The sequence below is a fragment of the Lepus europaeus genome, chromosome 3 (genome assembly GCF_033115175.1).
Source record: "Lepus europaeus isolate LE1 chromosome 3, mLepTim1.pri, whole genome shotgun sequence".
Classification (NCBI taxonomy): domain Eukaryota; kingdom Metazoa; phylum Chordata; class Mammalia; order Lagomorpha; family Leporidae; genus Lepus; species Lepus europaeus.
This window is the reverse complement of record NC_084829.1, coordinates 136,586,692-136,607,371: the sequence shown is the minus strand read 5'-3', so window position 1 is coordinate 136,607,371 and position 20,680 is coordinate 136,586,692. Positions and strand designations below refer to the sequence as shown.

The 20,680-nt window shown below is 43.5% G+C and overlaps 1 protein-coding gene across 3 annotated transcripts in view; it reads right to left on the bottom strand.

Annotated features, from left to right (window-relative positions):
- Nucleotides 1-958: 958 nt before the first annotated feature.
- PDE7B (phosphodiesterase 7B) overlaps nt 959-20,680 on the bottom strand; it is a 361,854-nt gene continuing 342,132 nt past the window's right edge. For all 3 annotated transcript variants that reach the window (XM_062186807.1, XM_062186808.1, XM_062186809.1), the window contains 4 exons: nt 16,788-16,932; nt 14,854-14,950; nt 10,039-10,119; nt 959-4,552 (listed from right to left, as the gene is read on the bottom strand). In XM_062186807.1, coding sequence (XP_062042791.1) covers nt 4,329-4,552; nt 10,039-10,119; nt 14,854-14,950; nt 16,788-16,932 — 547 coding nt within the window. In that variant the 3' untranslated portion in view covers nt 959-4,328. The remainder of the gene's footprint in view (nt 4,553-10,038; nt 10,120-14,853; nt 14,951-16,787; nt 16,933-20,680) is intronic.

Here is a 20,680-nt window from a genome sequence, read left to right as displayed (position 1 = left end):
CTACCTTTTGTTACGCTGTACGCCAGGAAGGAGCTTTAGCTGTATTTGAGCTGTCACAGTTGTTCTGTGAATTCTAGGAGGCCTTTACTGGTAGTGTCAGCCTCTGATACAGGTCTGACTGCTCCAGGAGCAACTGAGTCTTTTTATGTTTCAGTGCCCAGCACAATATCTGCCACACAATGGATTGTCAATAAATATTTGCTTAACTGAAATTTGACTGCTCCTGTATGCTTGGCCTATTTGACAATGTTTAGGCTAGGTTCCCAGGTATATTTGAAAGTCGTGTTTGACCTTCCTTTGCCATACCACTGGGGTCTCCCTTTTTATTTTTGACTTTATGATATGGAATATCTGTGAAGGAGAAAGTGGCTTTGCACTCAGATACAGGGAGGCATTCAGGGATAAGAGGACAAATCTTAACAAAATGGATGTGGGAGAAGGTATGAAGACACAAGAGTGTTTCTGGGAAACATGGTGGATTCTTTCTTTCCTGTTTCCAGATAGATGTAGGAGAGTCAGTTGTCCCACCTGAACTGCTATTTCGTTCTTCATGGCCTCCAATCCTGAAAGATGAGACTGCATTTTTCACAAATAATCCTTGCATCGAGTCTGCTATATTTTCACCACTGAAAACATTGTACTTCATTGCCATTCATGCATGATTTTGATAAATGTCAGTCAGAAAAGCATTGAGACCGGGGAAATGCAGAGCAGAGGTGGGCCCGTTGCCTTAGCTCGGGACGAACTGGCAAGCGATGCCTTCATGGATGTGGGCATTTCTGCAGCCCAAACAGAAGGGGTCCCATGGACCACGTCTGCACAGGGCCCCTTCTTCAAATGCTTCCTCTCCTAAGCGGAGGGTCCTTTCTGTCGAACGTGATTGGTTGGCTAATAACACATTACCTGGTGAGAATGAGGATATCTTCATACTGTGATGTTTTTAAGAAATTATCTTTATTTTTAATTGTTCATCTAGACATGCCAATGGATATTGAGGCCACATTTTGAGCAAAACTCACAAGGTGGATTTTTTTTTTCAAACCTCACATGGGTACACAAAACAACACAATTTTTAAGGATTTGCTTCAAAGGAAAAAGCATGAGAAATACAGTGAGATATAAGCTTATAACCAAATCCAAATTTGGGAGCAGATCTGATTCAACATGAGGAAAGGTCACAAAACAAGCCTGTGCTCTGTAGGAAGCACTGCCTGCAGACAGGCTGCGGGACGCTCTCAGGCCATCGTGGGAAGCTGGGAACAGGAGGAAGCGAGCAAGTTTCTACTCAGCCTGGCAAGGAGGTATGCTCATATCAGCATTTCATGAATAAAGTCTGACTAGTCACTAACTGCAGTGATAAAAAGGGAAAGCACATTTTGCCGATCAGCCCTGGCAGTGATGTATATTCTCATTTAATTTGATCTTAACTTCACCTTTTGGCCTACTTCTAAAAATAGCCCTTTGATGCCTTTCTTCTCAACTGATGAAGCAGTTAAACTTGGTAAGCTAACTAGTGGGAATCTGTGGCCCAGAAGAATAAGATTGTAAAGAAAGACGTCTAACCAGCCATTGGACTCCCTATTGAAAGTGAAAGAGCCACTGATAGGCAAGAAAAAAAGCTTTCACATTCTTCTGCCAACAAGTGAGGAACTCATGACATCTCCAGATGGCGAACGAAGGAGACTGGTGCATCTGGTTACACATCATGTCTCACTTCACTTCAGATTTTGGTTGTACTGGTAGAAATTCTGTAGGCTTAGCCATCAGATATTTGAGCTCTTCTTCAAGACTTAATTTGTAAAATAAACTCTTTTGCCCTATAACTTGGTACTACTAAGAATTCCCTCACCCAATCTTATTTAGTTAAATTAGGATATAATTATAATTCAAAGTCCATTTCCTAAACTCAAGATAGAGGCCTCACCAGCTAAAATAGTGCCTTCTGTCCTAATTCTGCTTTCTTAGCCCCAGCAATTGCATTCCTTGATCTCATATGCATTGAAAACAGCCCCCTCTCCACATCAACACATAAAAGTAAGAGAAGTCTGGAAGCAAGACTAAACCCGACACATTCTCTTCTGGGGCCTCACCGAGCTGACAAGCTTCAGAAGATTAAAGTGATAAAGAAACACATGTCAGTTCATAGCTATTACAGATAAAAAAAAGTGAGTGTTAAGTCCTCATAACTTCCCTTCTTACCCATATCAGTGACTTCAACGTATCATTCACCCATTTCATAAATCTTTACACTTGCTTTAGCACCATCTGACAACCTCTTCTACCAGCTTTTCCAAATTTCCCTGAATTCTGCAAGCCTCAGTCTCTCTACAGGAACCTGGTACAGGCCAGCCACCTTTCTAACATTTCATTTGCATGATGGGGTGGAAAAAACCCATAAAATCAATTGCACTTAGGAAATGAGAGCTAACGGTCATTCTACCAGCTTATGAAACAGCTCGAGAGCAGCAGAAATGATCATTCTTCCACTACCATGTTGTTTTCAGGTGAAAAAGAAGGGGCAGCGATAATTTTCATCTGACATTAGGTATGCTAGAACTTCTAAAAGAAAAGTTCAATGCACAGAGCGTAGCAGACTAGAGAAGGCGCTGTCACAGATGGATTTTGTGGCCAAATGTCTGCTGGAAAAAAAAAAACTACACAACCAGCAACAAAATTCCAAGGAGACTCTGCTAGCTAGAGCCATAATTAACCACAGTGACCTGCCAGCAAGGTAACGTCTGTCATAAAACTGAAATATTTTCTTTACTTAAATAACGTTAACTTCAGCTCAACAGTTGGGTAGTTGTCCACCTGGAATTAAGAGAGAAAAAAAAAAAAAAAGAAAAATCCAGTTACAGTTCACACCAAAGAAATATACGCCAAGCATAAACCAAAGGTACTTTGGTACTGTAGCCACAACAGACAAATGTGTGGTATGGGACCAGGGGATTCCCTGGCGGTGAGACGACAGGGTGGTAGAAGGTTTTCGAGACCGGCTATGTCTCGTGGGAGGCTGACGCACTGCCCTGTTCCATCACAAGTCACAGAAACACAAGCTTATCAGGCCACTGCTCAAACAGGGTGCGGCGTCGCTGTGTTGAAAAGTGGCTTCAGGCTGGCTGAAAGGGTCTTGTGGGTGGCAGGAAATGGCGCGTGGTGCTGTGGGTGAAACACTGTAGTTTCGAGCAGAATACGCATCCGCTTTGCAACAGGTTTCCTCAAAGACCTTATTAGCTTTGGATTTGTGAACTTAGCTGGACAGCACAAAGATGGACAGGGGCAGGCAGTTCAGAGAGCCATCTGGGAGGATTTAAGTTGGGCAGCTTTCAGGACATGAAAGGATGTTTAAAGTTAAGGCCTTTATCTGCAAACCATAGTATATTAATAAACTCTATACCGTATTTACAAATGCATTCTCTCGTATGAAAACTAACAGTATTCTGTTCACAGTGCCATTGTTTAGACAGGTAGCGATCCCATAATACTCATGTATTTTGGCATGGGAATCAGTAGCGCTTGGTATTTACAAGAAAATGTACACGGGGGGAATATAAACAGGTCTCGGAATCCGTAAAAGACAGATTGGCTGATGGTGCAAAGGAATGAACTGTACAGCACCTTCCCCTCGGGTCGGCTGGGAAACGTGGGTCCTGAAGTCGAGAAGATGCCGAATCTCTGACCCCAAGTGGCATCAAGTCAGTAAGAAAACAATGAACCCGCGTGCACGTTTGGGTACACTGAGTAATCTTAGTCCAAAGTTTCAGCTCCTTTGTCTTAGTGCACAAAATAGAAAAGTTAAAAAGATTTATTATTATTTTATAATAATAATAATTATTATTAAAATAGAAGGTACTCTCTCTCCCGTTCTCATTTGTGCTCTGGCACCTAACAACCAATATCCTTGGCGGTCCGAATATGCTGGTGTTTTTGTCATGCAGTTCAGCAGTCAGATGGCAAAAGCTGGAGCTGCCCGTCCCAGGGTGACCCAGGGTGACCCGGGGCCCCGGCGGGGACGGGGCCCAGACCCTCTTCCTCGCTCCCCGTCTTCTCCTCGAGGGGCGAGGGGTGGGTGGGGGAGGCGAGCCTGCCCCTGGAATCAGCTCCCACGTTCCTGATTGGAGTTTCGGCAGCGAATGCTGAGGTGACAAATGGCTTCTGTACAACTTGGGAAGAGGAGGGGAGGCAGGTCCGTAGCAGGAGGGTGGCGTTCAAAAGAGGGCCCCCGGGGCACAAAGCGCAGACAGCGGCGGAGGGGGCCGGCGGGGCCCCGGGCGCGCGTCCGCCCTCTCTGGAGGCCTGGCTGCGGGAGATTCCTCCGTCCCCCGGCTCTAGGGGGCGTCGCCCTCGGCCACTGTCTGCTCCTCGGCCTCAGTCCCCGGGCCTGGGGGCTCCGGGCCGCCGCCGGCCCTGCTCCTGTGCTGCTTGGGCAGCAGGCTCTTCCACTGGGCCTTGTTGTGGGCGAGGTGGCTCAGCATGTTCTCAGACAGGCAGCTGTTCCCGGTGAAGCGGGCCCACTCGCGGAAGAGGGGCTCCACGATGTAGGTCATGAAACCTGGAAGGGGCAAAGCCACACGCGTCACCACGGAGGGCAGGGGGAACCCACCGGCAGGACACTGGCGCTCACTGTTCTCGGTCCCGGAGCATGAGCTAGGTCGCTGTGGGCTTGTCCCTTCACCCCTGTGTGTCCTAAAAAGGAGCTCAAATGATTTCACACATGTGATGCGTTTGGAACGCTCCAGGCATGGAGTAACCAATAACTATTGGCTGTGGCTGTGACGTGTAAGCGGGAAGAGACAAGAGTGTGAGCGGGGAGCTGAGGCAGGCAGGTGCGGGAGGGGATGAGGACAGGATAGGAACATGACAGGGGGAGGGATTCTTCCCTGCTTTGGACGGTCTGAATACATGCATTTATCCTGTAGGAGATTTTTTTCCCCCAAGATTATTGTTTATAGTTTTGTCTTGCTTTCAATGATGCTAAATCACTACATTTAGGAAAAAAAAATTCATTTGTGTTCGGTACAGATTCTACATGTGAAAACTCCTACTCTAATGACTACAGAAGATTGCCTGATATTAGGCTTCCTTGTTTACAAGCCTGTTGTCTTAATTATTCGATTTGTTCCTTTCTAACCATGTTTCACTGTTAATGTGCTTTCCACACCAAACCTGATTTGTTAAGCAATGATTACGCTCAGCCTAGGCTGGAATTACTGGAATCATCACAAACTTGGATTTACATAGGATTTGTGTCCTTGAAATGAATGTGAGGCAGGAGAAGGGAAATGTTTTTTCAGCATAATAAAGATCACCAGCAACGAACCCTGTACGTTTGTGGCGTGTGAATTATAAGACTTGATTACATCAGCTTTTTATTGGACAAACAGCAGACACTTTGGGGATGCTGTACAGGTGGGGAAAGGATGCGGCAATGTAAAATGCTATCTTGCAGGGCCAGTGTTGTGGCACAGTGGGTGAAGCCACAGCTTGCGGTGCTGGCATCCCACGTGGGCGCCAGTTCCAGTCTCGGCTGCTCCATTTCCAATGCAGCTCCCTGCTAGTGTGCCTGGGAGGGCAGCAGAGGATGACTGGAGTACTTGGGCCCCTGCACCCACATTAGAGACCCAGAAGGAGCTCCTGGCTCTGGACTTGGGATTGGCCCAGCTCTGGTTGTTGCAGCCATTTGGGGAGTGAGCCTGCGGATGAAGGGTCTCTCTCTCTCTCTCTTTCTCTCCCTTTCTCTCTCTGTGTGGCTCTGCCTTTCAAATAAACAAATAAATACTTAAAAAACAATGCTATCATGCATTTCTGTACTATCTCATTTTACATGGAATATGATTTGAATATTGTGAGATCATCTTAGATAATCTGAACTCAAGGAAAAATGTTAAGCCAGTGACTTTATGTTTGTATTTGGTATTAAAAAATTATTAGAGAGAGAAAGAGGGAAAGAGAGAGAGAGAGAGAGAGAGAGATCTTCCCCACTGGTTCATTCCTCGGATGCCTGCAGTCTGCAAAAGTTGAGGCCGGGCTAGGACTGAAGTGGAGAGCAAGGGACTCCAATCCACGTCCCCCACATGGGTGGCAGGAACTCAAGGACTTGAGTCACCACCTTCTGCCTCCCAGGGTCTGCAGTTGCAGGAAGCTGGAGTCAGCAGCTGGAACCAGATACTGAACCCAGGCTCTCTGATGTGGGATGTGGGCATTTTGACTGCTAGGCTAAACATCCACCCCTGCATATGGCAATTTGATAGAGTTCTATAGGGAGTCAGCCAATAAAGACTTCCCATTTTGCTCGCTGCTGTTGAATTTTCTCCATCTCCTTCATGATCTCTATATTTAATTCTGCATATCTTTCACCTTGAAGAGCCTAGATATTAGATGGTGAAAAAGATAGCTAGCAAAATATTATAGAATGTAAAGTTTAAAGTGTGACTATTTATTATTAAATTTACCTAAGCATAAAAATTTACAAATCCAACATTTTGAAATTCACACTTGAAAAATTAACTCATTTTCTTCCGGAAATTATCCTGGAACTATACGCCTGTATGTATACTCATCAGCTATAAAGACATTTTATGCTAGACAGAAAAGCAATTTTAAAGTCTGAATAGATAGCATGAGGCAGTTGTTGAAATAAAGGAGAGCTTCTGTGTTGTCAGATTTGGAGCCCTGTCCATCATGGTGGTGTCAGTCTCTGGCTTCTCAAATATATTTTTCTCCTGGAGGTGTGGGAGGAGGAGAGGGGAGGCATGGTGGGGAGGGAGGGGTGCATGGTGGGGAGGGAGGGAAGAGAGGCATGGTGGGGGAGGGAGGGGGGACATGGTGGGGAGGGAGGGAAGAGAGGCATGGTGGGGAGGGAGGAGGGCATGGTGGGGAGGGAGGGGGCATGATGGGGAGGGAGGAGGGCATGGTGGGGAGGGAGGGAAGAGAGGCATGGTGGGGAGGGAGGGGTGCATGGTGGGGAGGGAGGGAAGAGAGGCATGGTGGGGAGGGAGGGGGGACATGGTGGGGAGGGAGGGAAGAGAGGCATGGTGGGGAGGGAGGGGGGCATGATGGCCCTCAGACTAGACCTGAAATGAAGGAAAACCCCTTCCTCTTCATTTTCCAACATGTTTCACCCATTAGAGATTCAGTTGACTGGCAGCTTCTTTTTAAAATACAAAATTTGGTGGAGAGAAGGAAGTGGAGAAGGGGATAATAAGCCCCAGGTCCACTTGGGTTAATGTGAATTACTTAAAAAAAGCCATCTAAGCCTGACTGAGGCTGGCATTCAGGAAATGCTTATCTTGGATTGGGTCATGAAACACAAGGGAGTCAGGACAGAGGAAATAGTTGCATTACTTGAGAGCCTATGAAAAAATCGTCTTGGGATGGGGGCAGAGAGTGGACCCTGCAGCACTCAGGAGACTCAGTTTACCTACCTGGGGTTTTCCAGTTTCGCCTGGTCTCTCCCTGCCACACTGCTCAACGCTGAGCCTGTGTAAGGGCTGGCAGAGGTGGCACCACGCAGAGAAGGGTTCACGTACTAAGCGTTGCTTCATAATCACCTCTTTCTCTTTATAACCGGTAAGCTGGTGCAGCATCCTACTCACTCAACCCTCGTCCCATTTTTAAAAGAGGTATCTATGGAAACCACATGTTCCTGGGCTGAAAATCAGGACATATGAACTGACAAAATAAGTGTGCGCTCATGACAACAACAGGACAGAAGCACTGAGATCCGCTCAGTCCTGCAGACGCAGGCTGTGTGCCTCCACAGTGTGCGTGCTTTTGCTGGGGGCTTCAGAATGCCATTAATGGCTGCCTGGCAAGCTTCTTCCTAGAGAGCTTAGCACAGCGAATCTCAGGGTGGGGACTCTGGTCAGCATCCCATCTGCAGAACCTCGGGGGCTCCAACAGCTGATGGCAGAGAGCTGACCTGAGGAGGCTGCGGCTGTGTTTCTGTATCTGTTGCTGGAGTTCTTTCCTTTCCTTGTAACTCCCCCGCACTTCTGAGTTATCACCGGCCCTGGGTTCCACTGTCTTACATGCCCCGCCTCTAGCTTTTTTCTTTTTTTAAGAGTTATTTATTTATTTGAAAGGCAGAGGGGCAGAGGCAGAGAGAGATAGAGAGATAGAGATAAAGACAGATACATAGAGGTAGGTAGCTAGAGAGAGAGAGAGAAAGAGAAATCTTCCATCTGCTGGTTCACTCCTCAGATAGCCACAATGGCCGGAGCTGCGCCAATCCAAAGCCAGGAGCCAGGAGCTTCCTCTGGGTCTCCCACATAGGTTCAGGGGTCCAAGCACTTGGGCTCTCTTCCACTGTTTTCCCAGGCCATAGCAGAGAGCTGGATCAGAAGTGGAGCAGCTGGGTCTTAACCAGTGCCCATATGGGATGCTGGCATTGCAAGCAGTGGCTTTAACTGCTACACCACAGTGCCAGCTTCCCTTCTCTACCTTTTAAAAAATATTTTTCTTTATTTATTTTCATTTTTTTTGGAAGAGAAGAGAGAAAAAGGGGAGAGAGAGAGAGAGAGAGAGAGAGAGAGAGAGAATATCTTCTATTGCATCTACTGGTTCACTTCCCAAATGCCTGCAACAACTGGGGCTGGGGTCAGGCCAAAGTCAGGAGCCTGGAACTCCATCCAGGGATGGCAGGGACCCAAGTACTTAAGCCATCAACTCCCTGCCTTCCATGGTGCTTATTAGTAGGAAGTTGGAATTGGAAGTGGAGGAGGCCAGGATTGGAACTCCCCAGGCACTCAGCATATTAACTGCTGCACCAATTGCCCTCTCATGCCCTCAGCTTTTATGTCGAGGAACCAGTTTAATTGTGAAGACACTATAACAATATTAAGGGCAATTTGGAAAGAAAATATGGATCACCGTGAACTGCATAATTATCGCACACTTATTTTATTGATTATGTATTTCTTTCAACCTCTGTAGCTAGCTTTACTTTGTTCCTATTTCTTCATGATGATTTTATGACTCTTTGGTGGTCTGTGGGTTACATCAGATCCCCAGGGAGGCCAGCAGATCGTGCTAACTTGCTCTGGCTTTCTTCAGTTTTGGCTTCCCCCTTCCCTGCCAAAGTCAAAGCAAACAACCTAGAGCTTTGCAGAGGTCTGCAGCACTGGACGCTGTCCGAAATCTGCGGGACAGGTCAAAAAAAAAAAAAAAAAAAAAAAAAAAACCTGAGCTGCTACATGTCAGGGCCAGAGTTCACAGCGGAAAAATTAAAGTTCTGAGTTTGTTTCAATCGCAATTGCAAGGAAAAGGCAATGGAAGGCAACTGCAAGGAAAAGAAAGGTTTGCTTTCACTGTACCCAGTATCGGTGGGCTGTTTTAAGGTGTGACAGGAATTCTTATTGAAGCAAAATCATTTCTTGCACTAAAGTGCCTGAAATTCCATAGCTTGCTTTGCTCAATGACTTTATGCATCATTCATTAAGATAAAGTCATAATTATTTTTGGATGTCTTGACACTTCCCTTCAACAATGGTTTATGGCAACTGACGCTTGCAAGAAGAATGTGTTTTTCAGAGAATGAGACTGATAATAAGTTCTGAAGTGGGGAGTTGAGAGATGTGGGACTCCAGGCCACAATGGGATAGCAAAGTTTGCAGACCTTACTCGTGGGGACGGGGCCCTTGGGCATGAGTGTTAGGAGTGTGGGGTGGGAGCCCAAGTGCAAGGGTCTCATAGGCAGATTCTGCTGACTTCTCACCCTTCAAGCCCCAAAGGATGTATGAATAATTGATTTCTGTTTCTTTTCAACTACTCTATTTGATTTGGATTCTATTCTAAACTAAAACATCGCTACAGGTTAGCTAATGGTCTGTAACACAGCTTTTATGCTATATTTCATATTTTCTCAATTGAGAACTGTCTGGTGTATCAGTCATGTGTAAAGTGTTTATTTGGATTCAAAGGGGGCGCTGATGAAGCTTACAGTGCAGATCTCTCAAAAGCTGGTGCAGCTCTTTACTTTGTCACTGCTGGCAGAGGAGCCCAAAATATTCATTTCAAACGGACAGTGATTCCACTCACCAAGTTGTATGCTAGGGATAGAGTCTTTCTGTTGGTTACAAAGAGGACTGATTTCCAGTTCAAATTTCTGTTCAAGGTCACCTAGGATGAAAGAAGAAAGACGTTGGGAACCCACGATTCACACAATGAGTGTCAGTAGTTTTAATGACCCTACTGGACGAAGTTATTCTGGGAATTACTGGGCCCTGCCTTGTTATCATTGGGGGCCCTTTAGCACTGCCTTGCTGTGCCTCGCTCTGGTAGCTTCCGTGAAAATTTAAAATAGCAGGATGTTAATGACCTTCTAGAATAGGCTCATTGTAACGAGGTGTGCTCTGGGACTAGAACAAACTTTTGAACACGATTTAGAAAAACACGAAAACAACGAATGGGTAATTCCCTAACATGAAATGGGAGTTCTGGTTTTAAGTTATAGGTTAAGAAAACAGGCTTTATTCCCTTCTCTCCACCTTCCCTCATTTCACACTGCCTGACCCCAGTCTGGTTTCACCCGAGGACAACCAAGAATAATAAGTAGCTGAGAAACAGGGTAGAAGGACCAGGAAGATCTCATGTGGGCAGCATTTCAGTCTGCAGCTACAAAATTAGGCAGAAATAAGGGTCCAGTATCTTTCATACCAAACCCTCAGACTATTGCCTAACGTAATTGAAGCTTACAAAAAGTATAAGGGTCAGAATGATATTTCTTTTTAATGTTTTTGTCGGCTTGAAGACCCAAGGGGGAAAATGCATCATAATAAAGCTTTATTAGACTACATTAGCATTGCTTCCTTAGGGCGAACAATTGTAATTTTTGTATTGGATAAAGCAATCTAGTTAATCTGGGGGGAGGCTGGTGCTCAGACATGCTAGCTGGTGTTTACCGTTGTGAACCTACTCCCCTAAGCAACAGGAGAGAAAACAGAGACATTTACATAGTGCTCACTGGGCGCCGGGCACTGCTGTCAGTGTTTTGCATGTGCTAATTCATCTCACCCTCATGATGACATCATCATCGAGATGGAGATGGTGGAGATCACTTTGAGGACTCTGAGACGCCGGGATGGTTAAGTACCTTGACCCCAGGTCACACTGCCAGGACAGGGGCGCCTGGATTCCAAGCCAGGGAGTTTGGGTTCAGCAGGCCTGCGCTTGACCACCGAGCCAGGCCCCATTCTTTCTGTCACTTCCACTGAAGGCCAGCTTCCTGTGGCCCCTCCTCCCGGCCTGGTGAGTCTCAGGTGAGGGTCAGGCTTCTCTTGGGGCATTCAGGGAAGCCTCTGGTCTCAGGTGCTTCAGCTCCACGTGAGCACAAACTCTGAGCCCAGGGCAGAGTGCCATTTCCCATCAGCAGGCATTTGCCTTATTTCTGTTAATTAGTCAAACTAGAGATTTTAGAAGAGTTGTCTGGAACATTTCTGTTCCCCTCCTGCTCTGTCTTGAGGTGCCCATTCCTGTTTCTTCCTGTCTTGCTTCGAGTACTGCGTTACCCCCTTTTCATTCTACCTAACCTTAGTTTGGTTTCTCATTACACATGCTTTTAGAAAAATAAATTTTCATTTTATTTGAAAATTAGAAAGAGAAAAGCAGAGATAGGCAGAGATCGCCCATCTGCTGGTTCATTCTCCAAACGCCTGCAACAGCTGGGGCTGGGCCAGGCCAAATTCAGGAGCTGAAAGCTCAGTCGTGGTCTGCCATGTGGGTGGCAGGGACCCAAGGACTTGCGCCATCACTGCTGACTCCCAGGGTGTGCATTAGCAGAAAGCTGGAATTGAAAGCAGGACCAGGAATTGAACGCAGGCACTCTGATAGGGGACGTGGGCACCCTAAGAGGTCACTGAACTGCTGTGCCAAATGCCTGTTCCAACAACTCATTTTTAACTTTTGCTTCTTAGCGACGATTCTCTTCTTCCTCCTTTTATTAAAGACACAGAGAGGGAGAGGAAAAGGGAGAGGGAGAGAGAGAGTGGGAGAGGAGTGAAAAAGAACAAGAGTGAGAGGGAGAGGGAGAGGGACAGGGAGGGAAAGAGGGAGATTCCATCTCCTAGTAACTGGGGCTGGGCCACACCAAAGCCAAGGGCTCAGACCTCAATCCAGGTTTCCCACAGGTGGGAGAGACCAATTGCTTGAGCCATCATTGCTGCCTCCCACTGCCTGCACTGGTAGGAAGCTGGAACCAGGAGTTGGAGGCGGATGCTCTGATAGGACCCAGGTGTTTTAATCAGTGTCTTAGCCACTAGGCCCGATATCTGCCCTCTTAGCTAGGGTTGTTCCTTCAGTATTTCTTCCGCTTCAACTCTATATGTTGTTATAAATGCTCATTCTAAGATGATCCCTATTGCCATGCTTTCTACTCTAGCCTGGTGTGCAGGGGCCTCTTCAATCTTCTCATTTTCATCTCTTGTGAGTCCAAGTTGGCCTACAAGGCAGAGGCCTGTCCTGGAGTCTTTGTCCATTTGCATCCCTCTCTATGTAGCCCAGGACCATCCAATAGGACTTTCAGCAATGACAGAAATGTTCTCTGCACTACCCACTCTGGAAGCCCCTCTGAAACCTGATTAGCCTAACTGAGAGACTAAACTTTTAATTTCATTAAATTTTACTGAACATAAATTGCTTAGTTTCTCTCCTCCAGGTACCATACTGGTTAATATTTTGAGGGCACAAAACGTTAACTACACCTCTTTGCCTCCTTTCTACATCCCCAGTAGGACTTTGTGTGTAGGAAAATCACAGTTTTGCAGATTAGACAAGGCTGGAAGAACATGTTTTAATAAAGACTTCTGGAAAACTTGGTTGATTGAGAAGATACCAATCTGTAGTCACAACAGAATGGAAATTCTACTTTCTTAAAGCATTGGGGGGTGGGAGGAAGGGGCATGGAATCCTAATCTTTGTTCTGAGAATCTAAAAGTTTTATTAATTTATGAGATCTCATTTTCTTTTCCTCCATGCACTTAACCTTGATTTTAAAGGTTTTTCATTGCTCAACATCATGAACCATATTAAAGATACTTTGTCTAGGTAGTGGAAGTCTGCCTGCCAGAGAAGCCTGGAATGAGTTGGGAGTTGAGTCCAAGTCCTTAATGGAAAGCCAGAATAATGTTAACGAAAATGACAAAAGTCCTCTTTAAAGAATTAAAAAATAGTAGTTCAGTATGGAGAGTAGGTAGTTTAGATGGTCAGAGAGACTGGTCTTCCCCTCTTGAAACAGGTGGAAGTTCTGCTAGACCATAAGCCTATAAATAAAAAGACCTGCTCTGCCCTTTCTAGTTTCCTTCCTCTGCAGGAGACATGCCCACGCAAAGGGCATGGAAACTCACCTCTAGTGGTCCAAGTTACAAATGTTCCAGGTTTTTCTACCTTTTAATGCCACACATTTGCATCTTATTAGAACAACAATGAGATTTTGCAAAGAGATGTTATAGATCACCCTTTTTGGTTGATGCCATTTACTCCACTTATTGAATAACTTTGTTTCTTTAATTCTGTGGGCCTTACTGTCTGTCCAAGTGACATAAATCCTGCCCCACGTTACTCAGAAGCCAAAGAGGGTGCAAGATGAACAAATTCAAGGGTTAAACTAGAATTGATGCCAAGTAGGACTGGGGAGAATCTTTTTCTCTTGCCCCATTGTTTGATTTCCAAGGATGGAGAGTCTAGCCACTCTCTCAGTGTGCTCTTCCAATATTTTATACATCACACAAGTAAAGAAAGTACTTATTGTATGTAAGGAAAAACCTCTTTGCTCCAGTTTCATTATATTTCCTTTTGTCTTACTCTCAGTGGAAATTGTTTTTTCATCATAGGCAACTAGAACTGATCTTTTGATTTCTAACTACTCCCCTTCAATTCGAGTGAAACAACACAGCATAGCAGGAGCCACCTGAACGCTTTCATTCTGAGAGAAAGCAATGGTGAGCACAGCGCTCTGGCCCCACATGAACTCAATCAATTCTTCTTTGTCTTCTGTCTTTGGGGCCATCGCGATGTCACTGAACACATCAATGCAGGTTTCTCCAGAAGGCTCACTGTTGCTATCTGACCTCCCCACGGAGCTGGGATGTGGGACACTTCAGGCTTTATTTGTTCTCAGCCTCTCAAACCTGATCCTGTCACCAGCATGAGGGCACTGCCGATGCCTGAACAAACATCCTGAACGTTGAAACCAAGCCCGGAGAAACAAGGCTGTGTTTCAAGGCCGATATCCCACCCAACGTCAAGATCCTGCTTGCTAATTCACTGCCTTATTTCTGAATGAGGTTAATCTTTTAAAAATTATACCCTCACTCAGGGCCATTTGTCTTTTCACAGCAAAGTTCTCCTACCTTACTGTGGAAACTGTATTTAAAAGAATGAACTCAAGTTTTGGGCAGCTGGGTTCTATTTCATTATTCACTTTGTTTAAGGAAGCAAGGAAAAGACATACAAAAGCATCTAGTCCGGAAAACATTGACCCCAAATGGCATTTAGCCTTTAGGCTGAGCTCAGCTCATTAAAATGAAGGTCAGAGTAAAAAAAAAAAAAAATCAAACTCTTTCACATTCTTACATTCACAGAGGAAAGCCATATAAAGACATAAGCTCTCATTTGCACTCATTTTTAGTGTGCTTCCTTACTACCTATTTCTATAGTAAGTCAAGGACGTTGATCTTAAATCTTTTTCCAAAAAAAAGGGGAGGGTTTGATGGTTTGGGAGAGTCACAGGGAAAGGTTAGGATAATAAGAGTTGATGAAAGAACAAATGTCATCATAGATTAGCCACTTCCTGTTTTATTAGGATCAATGCCTAAAAGGCGAAGGGCAATGAAATCTCAGCTGCGGATCACTACTAACCTTGCCTGTAGAATTCTTCGCAGACCCTTTCACTCCATTGCTTGCTCATCGCCCAGATCCTACAAGGGTTGCAAATGTCAGCACACTTCAAGGCGATCTGAGGAATGACAGGGCAGGGGGAGATGGTCAGAGGATGCCCCTTCAGTGGCAAATGTGCCTCAAGGCAAAGGGGCTGTCAGGCCCACCAGTTTGCTTCATGGTACCAGGCCCATATTCACAAAGGACCTCCCTGACCTGGCTCTTCAGGGAACAGCACTTGCTCACCAGGACACAAAACCTGCATTCAGAGCTGCCATCTTATGGCACAGAGAAGGAGAGAAGAGCCATTGGCCAAGGGCAAAGAGCTTCCTGGAGGAGGCTTGGTGGTTGCTGGCCAAGGAAAGTTGAAGCCTGGCTCCATCTAGTGCCCTCCCTCCACCCCTCCAGACAGGAAGGCTGGAGGGGCCCCTGCCAGGCTCCTGTGAGGTCATCTGGATCTCACTCTCACAGTCGCCACATAGACCAGTCTACACGTCACTTGAATGATGTGTGTTTGCACTTCTGTGCCTGTGTGTGCATGTGCAAGTTGGCTCAGATTGCTGGCCAGGGAGCTAAATCGGATCAATCCTTAGACTGCTCTGCTCACCCCCATAGGTGTGGGTCTGGGTTGCCAGCTTTTGTCAGTGATGATGACCCTTGAACTCCTAGAGAAGCAGATTCTCCCTATCAACTGCCAGGCTGCTGCAATGTGAACTGCACCCCCCAGCAATGTCCAGTGGTTTGATCCAGGTCCTTGAGATCATAGACCAGTTAGCAGTGTTGGGGTCTGGGAGCGCCTTAGATCATGGTAAGCTGCACATTTGGTTGTTTATTGATTTCCTGGCCAATGGAAGTAGGGAAAGGGGCGTAAGTCCCTCCCAGGTTCTTCCCTTTAGGTATTCATTTGAGTCACCACGCTTTCCTTCTGAAACGGGCACACGCAGGCCAGCCAAACCTTTTAGCTACTCACCACTTGGCCTAAGTCACTCAAATCAGACACCTGATTGGTCTTTGTGGTACTCAGAAGATTTGTTTGGGAAGAAAGGAGGGAGGCATTGTTCTACAGCTGGGAGAGGGAATTTTCTGGCCAGGACAGAGCAGTTTGGACAGCAACAGAGGGCAGCAGGAAGGACTGGAACAAAAAGCTACTGCACAGTTCAGTCTCCCATGTTCAGCTCCTGGTTGAAGACTGTCTATCTAGAAGAGTCCAGGGTCCCTCTGTTCAGTCTTTTGTGTCAAAAGGAAAGAAGAAAGAGAAAACAGAAGACCAACGGGCTCTGGTTTAGATACCAGGTCAGACTTCTATTTCAAAGGTCCACTCGGCTCCCCCTTCTCAGGGCACCAATGGTTTCTTGCCGTTGAGTAAAACAGAAAGGGTTGGGTTTGATCTGATTCAATTTTATTCAACTTAAAATGGTTTATTGATTGGTACCTAAAAATGGTAAGACTAGATAAACATGTTTGCGCTTCAGGTGAAATAGGAGTTTTGGTATGAAAAGGAAGCAAAGACTACTTGGTTTTCAAGTTTTGTTTATATTAATAGCTAACATAATATACTTTGGTGCTATAGAAAAAGTCTTTTAGTATTGCATAAGTATCACCATGGTAAATTTCATACCAAGTCACAGAATGTGGTAGACACCGCATTTAACTCCCCAGTTACTGCTTTGTGGTGAAGCAATTACGAAGCAAGGAAAAATGAGATACTATCAACTTACTGATATGAAACCCATATTTTACTTGCTTGGGAACCACTTAAAAATTTCATGTCTCTCAAAGCTTTTATTAAAGTAGGTCATGGCCCTAACTTATACCACGGGAAATAATGCCTTCCCAATGTGCTAAAAGTATTGATCATGTCCCTAAGTGTTTTTATACAGCAGGGATAATGGGTTTTTATTGTTCATTTTGTTTACCTGAAGCATAAAGTGCCTGTCGTGTGCATCCTCCAGTCTCAAGTCTTTATTGTGGAGGTGAGCTTTCAATCTGGTCAGAAATTCATTCTGCCGGTTGATGTCTGTTGCCAAGATCAAGGAGCCCAGCTGCTGTTCAATATCCTGTCTGCAGCCACAAGAACGAAAGAGAAAAACACATACACAAAGCAAATCCCTTTGAGGAGGAGGATTGATTTCCTCCTCATCAGGTGGCTTGTAATCTCGTTTCTGCCTTTGATTCTATTTATTATCCAGGGTCCCAGTCCCTTGCAGCCCAAGAGCTCATCTCTCACCCACCATCAGCTCTGTCCTTGGACAAGAGGCATTCCATGACCTGTCCAGAGTGACTGAAACCTTAGATGAACAAAGTTGTAGTGGCCTAAACGTTCCTATAGTCCCTAGGGGCAGGAAAATGGAAAGCCAAATGGAAATGCATGCTTTAAGAGGGACACAAAAAGATTTGCAGAAATAGGGGTTCAAGTTGTGCATTTCAGAGTTCAGCTCTATTCAAACATGAAAAGATTTGCATGGAGAGAGACCATGGCATAATAACCGCAATTATAATTGCAATACAATGAAGGAGGAATAGTGACCAGTGGTATGGGGTGGAAAAAACCATCAATGGAATAAAATAGGCTAGAAAGAGATAATGGAACTTTAAGAAAACCAGGGTGATTATGACACCATTAGTAACTGGTAGGCAAGAGATATGTTAGTCAGCAAGAGATATGGAAAAAAAATGGGATATTTTGGAAACATAAAGCAAGTTGAAGCTTTATCTGACATATAGAAAGTAATCAAAGAAAGGAAAGAGTCAGTACTTTTTAAACTCCACCTTTAAAAATGCATTTATTTAAGTTGAGTGCATTGGGAGCATTTTGTAATCACCACCCAGGTCAAGATGAGTGCCTCCCACTACCCTCCCCACCCAGCCCTCTGCTTCCAGCCTGGAAGTAACTACTCTCACTCTTTGTTTTAATAATTATCTTGCTACTACTACTAAGTTTACTAATTGTATGTGTGTGTCCAAACAACTAAACATGGTTTAACTGCTTTTGAGCCTTAAGTTATATGGTATGTACTAGTTTATGACTTGCTTCTTTAGTGTAACACTTTTTTGAAATTCATGCATGTTGATGTGGAGTTGTAGTTCATACATTTTCATTATTACCCTATATACCAGTGTAGGAGTGTTCTACAATGGCACTTTTGATGGCTACTTGACTACTATGGAAAATGTCCTAATACGCGTCCTTGTACACTTGTAGTCAGACATGTGCAGGAATTTTACTAGAGTCTATATCTGGGACTGAAATAGTTGTGTCACTGGGCATGTTCCTCTTCATTTTCCTAGATATTGCCAATTATTTCCAAAGTGATTGGATAAATTTATACTCTTAGCATAATAGATAAGAGTCTCATTGCTCTACATTCTTACTTAAATCATTTGCCAAGCCGATGGCTAAGTCATGCAACTTATTATGGTATTAATATGAATGTCCTTGATTGCTAATAAGAATAGGTATATTTTCATGTTTACTGGCCATGTCTATTTCCTCTTTTGTGAAGAAGTTTCTATTCTAGTCTTTACCTACTCTGTTGGGTCTCCCTTTTACTTATTGATTCTAAGAGTTCTTTAAATATTTTAAATACTGTTTTTTTTTTTTTGCTTATGTGCTGCAAATATCTTTTTTTCATGTTACAGCTGTTTTTGCACTTTTTGAATGATGTGAAGCCTTAATTTTTAATGTATCTCCTCCATAAACCTTATTTATGGCTAGTTCATTCCTCTTGTTTAAGAAATTCTTCTCAGTTCTGAAGAAGATCTTTCTCCAGTTCATATTCTAAAAGCTTCAAAATTGTTCCAGTCATAATTTTGTTTTTGAGTCATACATACATCTTTAATTCACTTCTGAATATTATAAATAATCGCACAAAATGTGCAACTCACAACAAAATACAAAATGCTCCCCAAAGATGAAGCTGCATTAAATATTCCTAGTATAACAAAAAGTAAATCAAAATGGCTACAGGAAATGATTTTCTCTTTTTGTTGGGGAAGATTAAAAAAAGTAACGGCTAAGTATGCTGACTGAAGAAATGATTGCTAATATCTTATACTGTCGATGGCATGGGGAAATGGTCCCCTCATTCTGTTAGTGAGAGTGTTGAGTCATTTAAGAGTTAGTGTTAAAAGCATTTGATGAATACAAATAATTTTATCTATAAATTTATATTAACACATTAATAAAGACATCTATTACAAGGATGCTTATCTATTGTTGTTTATAATAATGCAGTATTTCAGAAATATTTCACAGAAATTCATGAATAGATTATCTAAACCATGATAAAGTTATTTTGAATATCATGATGTAAGTCATATTTATTGAGTTGGAAAAATGTCATGTTTTGTTGTTTTATTAAAAAACACATGCAAAGCATGCAAAGTGTGATTTATAAAGTCATAGAAAGGAATTTGAACTATATGTTAAGGATTATGGTTTAGGTTCATTTGCTTTGTACTTCTCAATATTATATGAATTCTTTAATAATATGACTATCTATTCAATGTACAATCAGAAAATATAACTATTTTAGTTAGGTAGAATATTACATGAATCAAACTAAAAGGCAAACTAAAAACTTCAAGTAATATCCACAACACATAATTAATAGTGAATGTAGTTAACATGCAAAGAGTTCTTACAAATGAATATTGTGGGCAGAAATATAGGAAAAGATGAAATACAAAAATTTGCTCTCTAAGTAAATTGCAATGGCTAACAAATACATGAGAAACTTCAATCTTAGTTGTAATTAAAAGATGCTTACTAATTCAATGAAATCTCTTGCTATATAAATATATATGTATATATAGTCACATAAAATGTCATATTAATATTTTAGAAATAATAAAGCTAAAACTCAATTTTGATGATGGTACATTGGTAGATTTTTCTACTAACCAACAATGGGAATACAATTTGCTAAGGCACAATAAGAACCTTAAAAAATTTGGACCTTTCTGACCAACAAATATTTTCTGAGAAAAGAGAATATTGGAGTTTGGGATAAGATATATGTTTAAGAATGTTTGTTGGACATTACTTATAATGATAAAAATTTAGTAACTGTCTAAATTCCATGCAATAGGCAATAGTTACGTACATTTTGGCACAATAATGCCACATAGCAAGTAAAATACTTTTAATTTATGATATAGAAAAAAGCTTCTATAGGAAGTGAAAAACATCAGAACATGGACTGGGAAGTCAGTTCTCTGTGTTGTTAAGATATGATTGTATCGGGAAAGACTAAAAGCAAATACAGCAGACCGGTTAACATGAACCATTCCAGAGTGGCAGGACAGCCAGTCATTTCAATTTTCTTCATTTCAGGTTGAACCATATGAAACTGCTGATCTCCCACTGTTTTTGATCCTTAAAAACAGCAACTCCTTATGGTTCGAACTAATTCTTTTCTGAATTTTCCCTAGTGTCTTCAGTCAGCCCATCTTGTTTTGAAAATCAGAAAAATCAGCTGAAAGCATTTGCATGAAGATGGAAGCAATAATGATGAGTATGATGATAACTTGTGTTACTTTCACATGTATTATTGCATAATCACAATTCTTTGCGCAACAGCTATTTTTAACACTGTGTCTCACAAAGATCGACAGATAATAAGGCGTTTATATTTGGAATCCATTGGCATGAGTAGGACCACCTTAGGAAATGAAGACTAATCCGGCAGAAAGCAGGACGGATGCGGGTGTTAAGGGACAAGGTGGTCAGCCCAGTCCCTCCTGCCTTTCCTTATTCTTTTACCTTGCTCACCCCTGTCCTTTTTCTTCGTTCCCTCTTCCGTTTTGC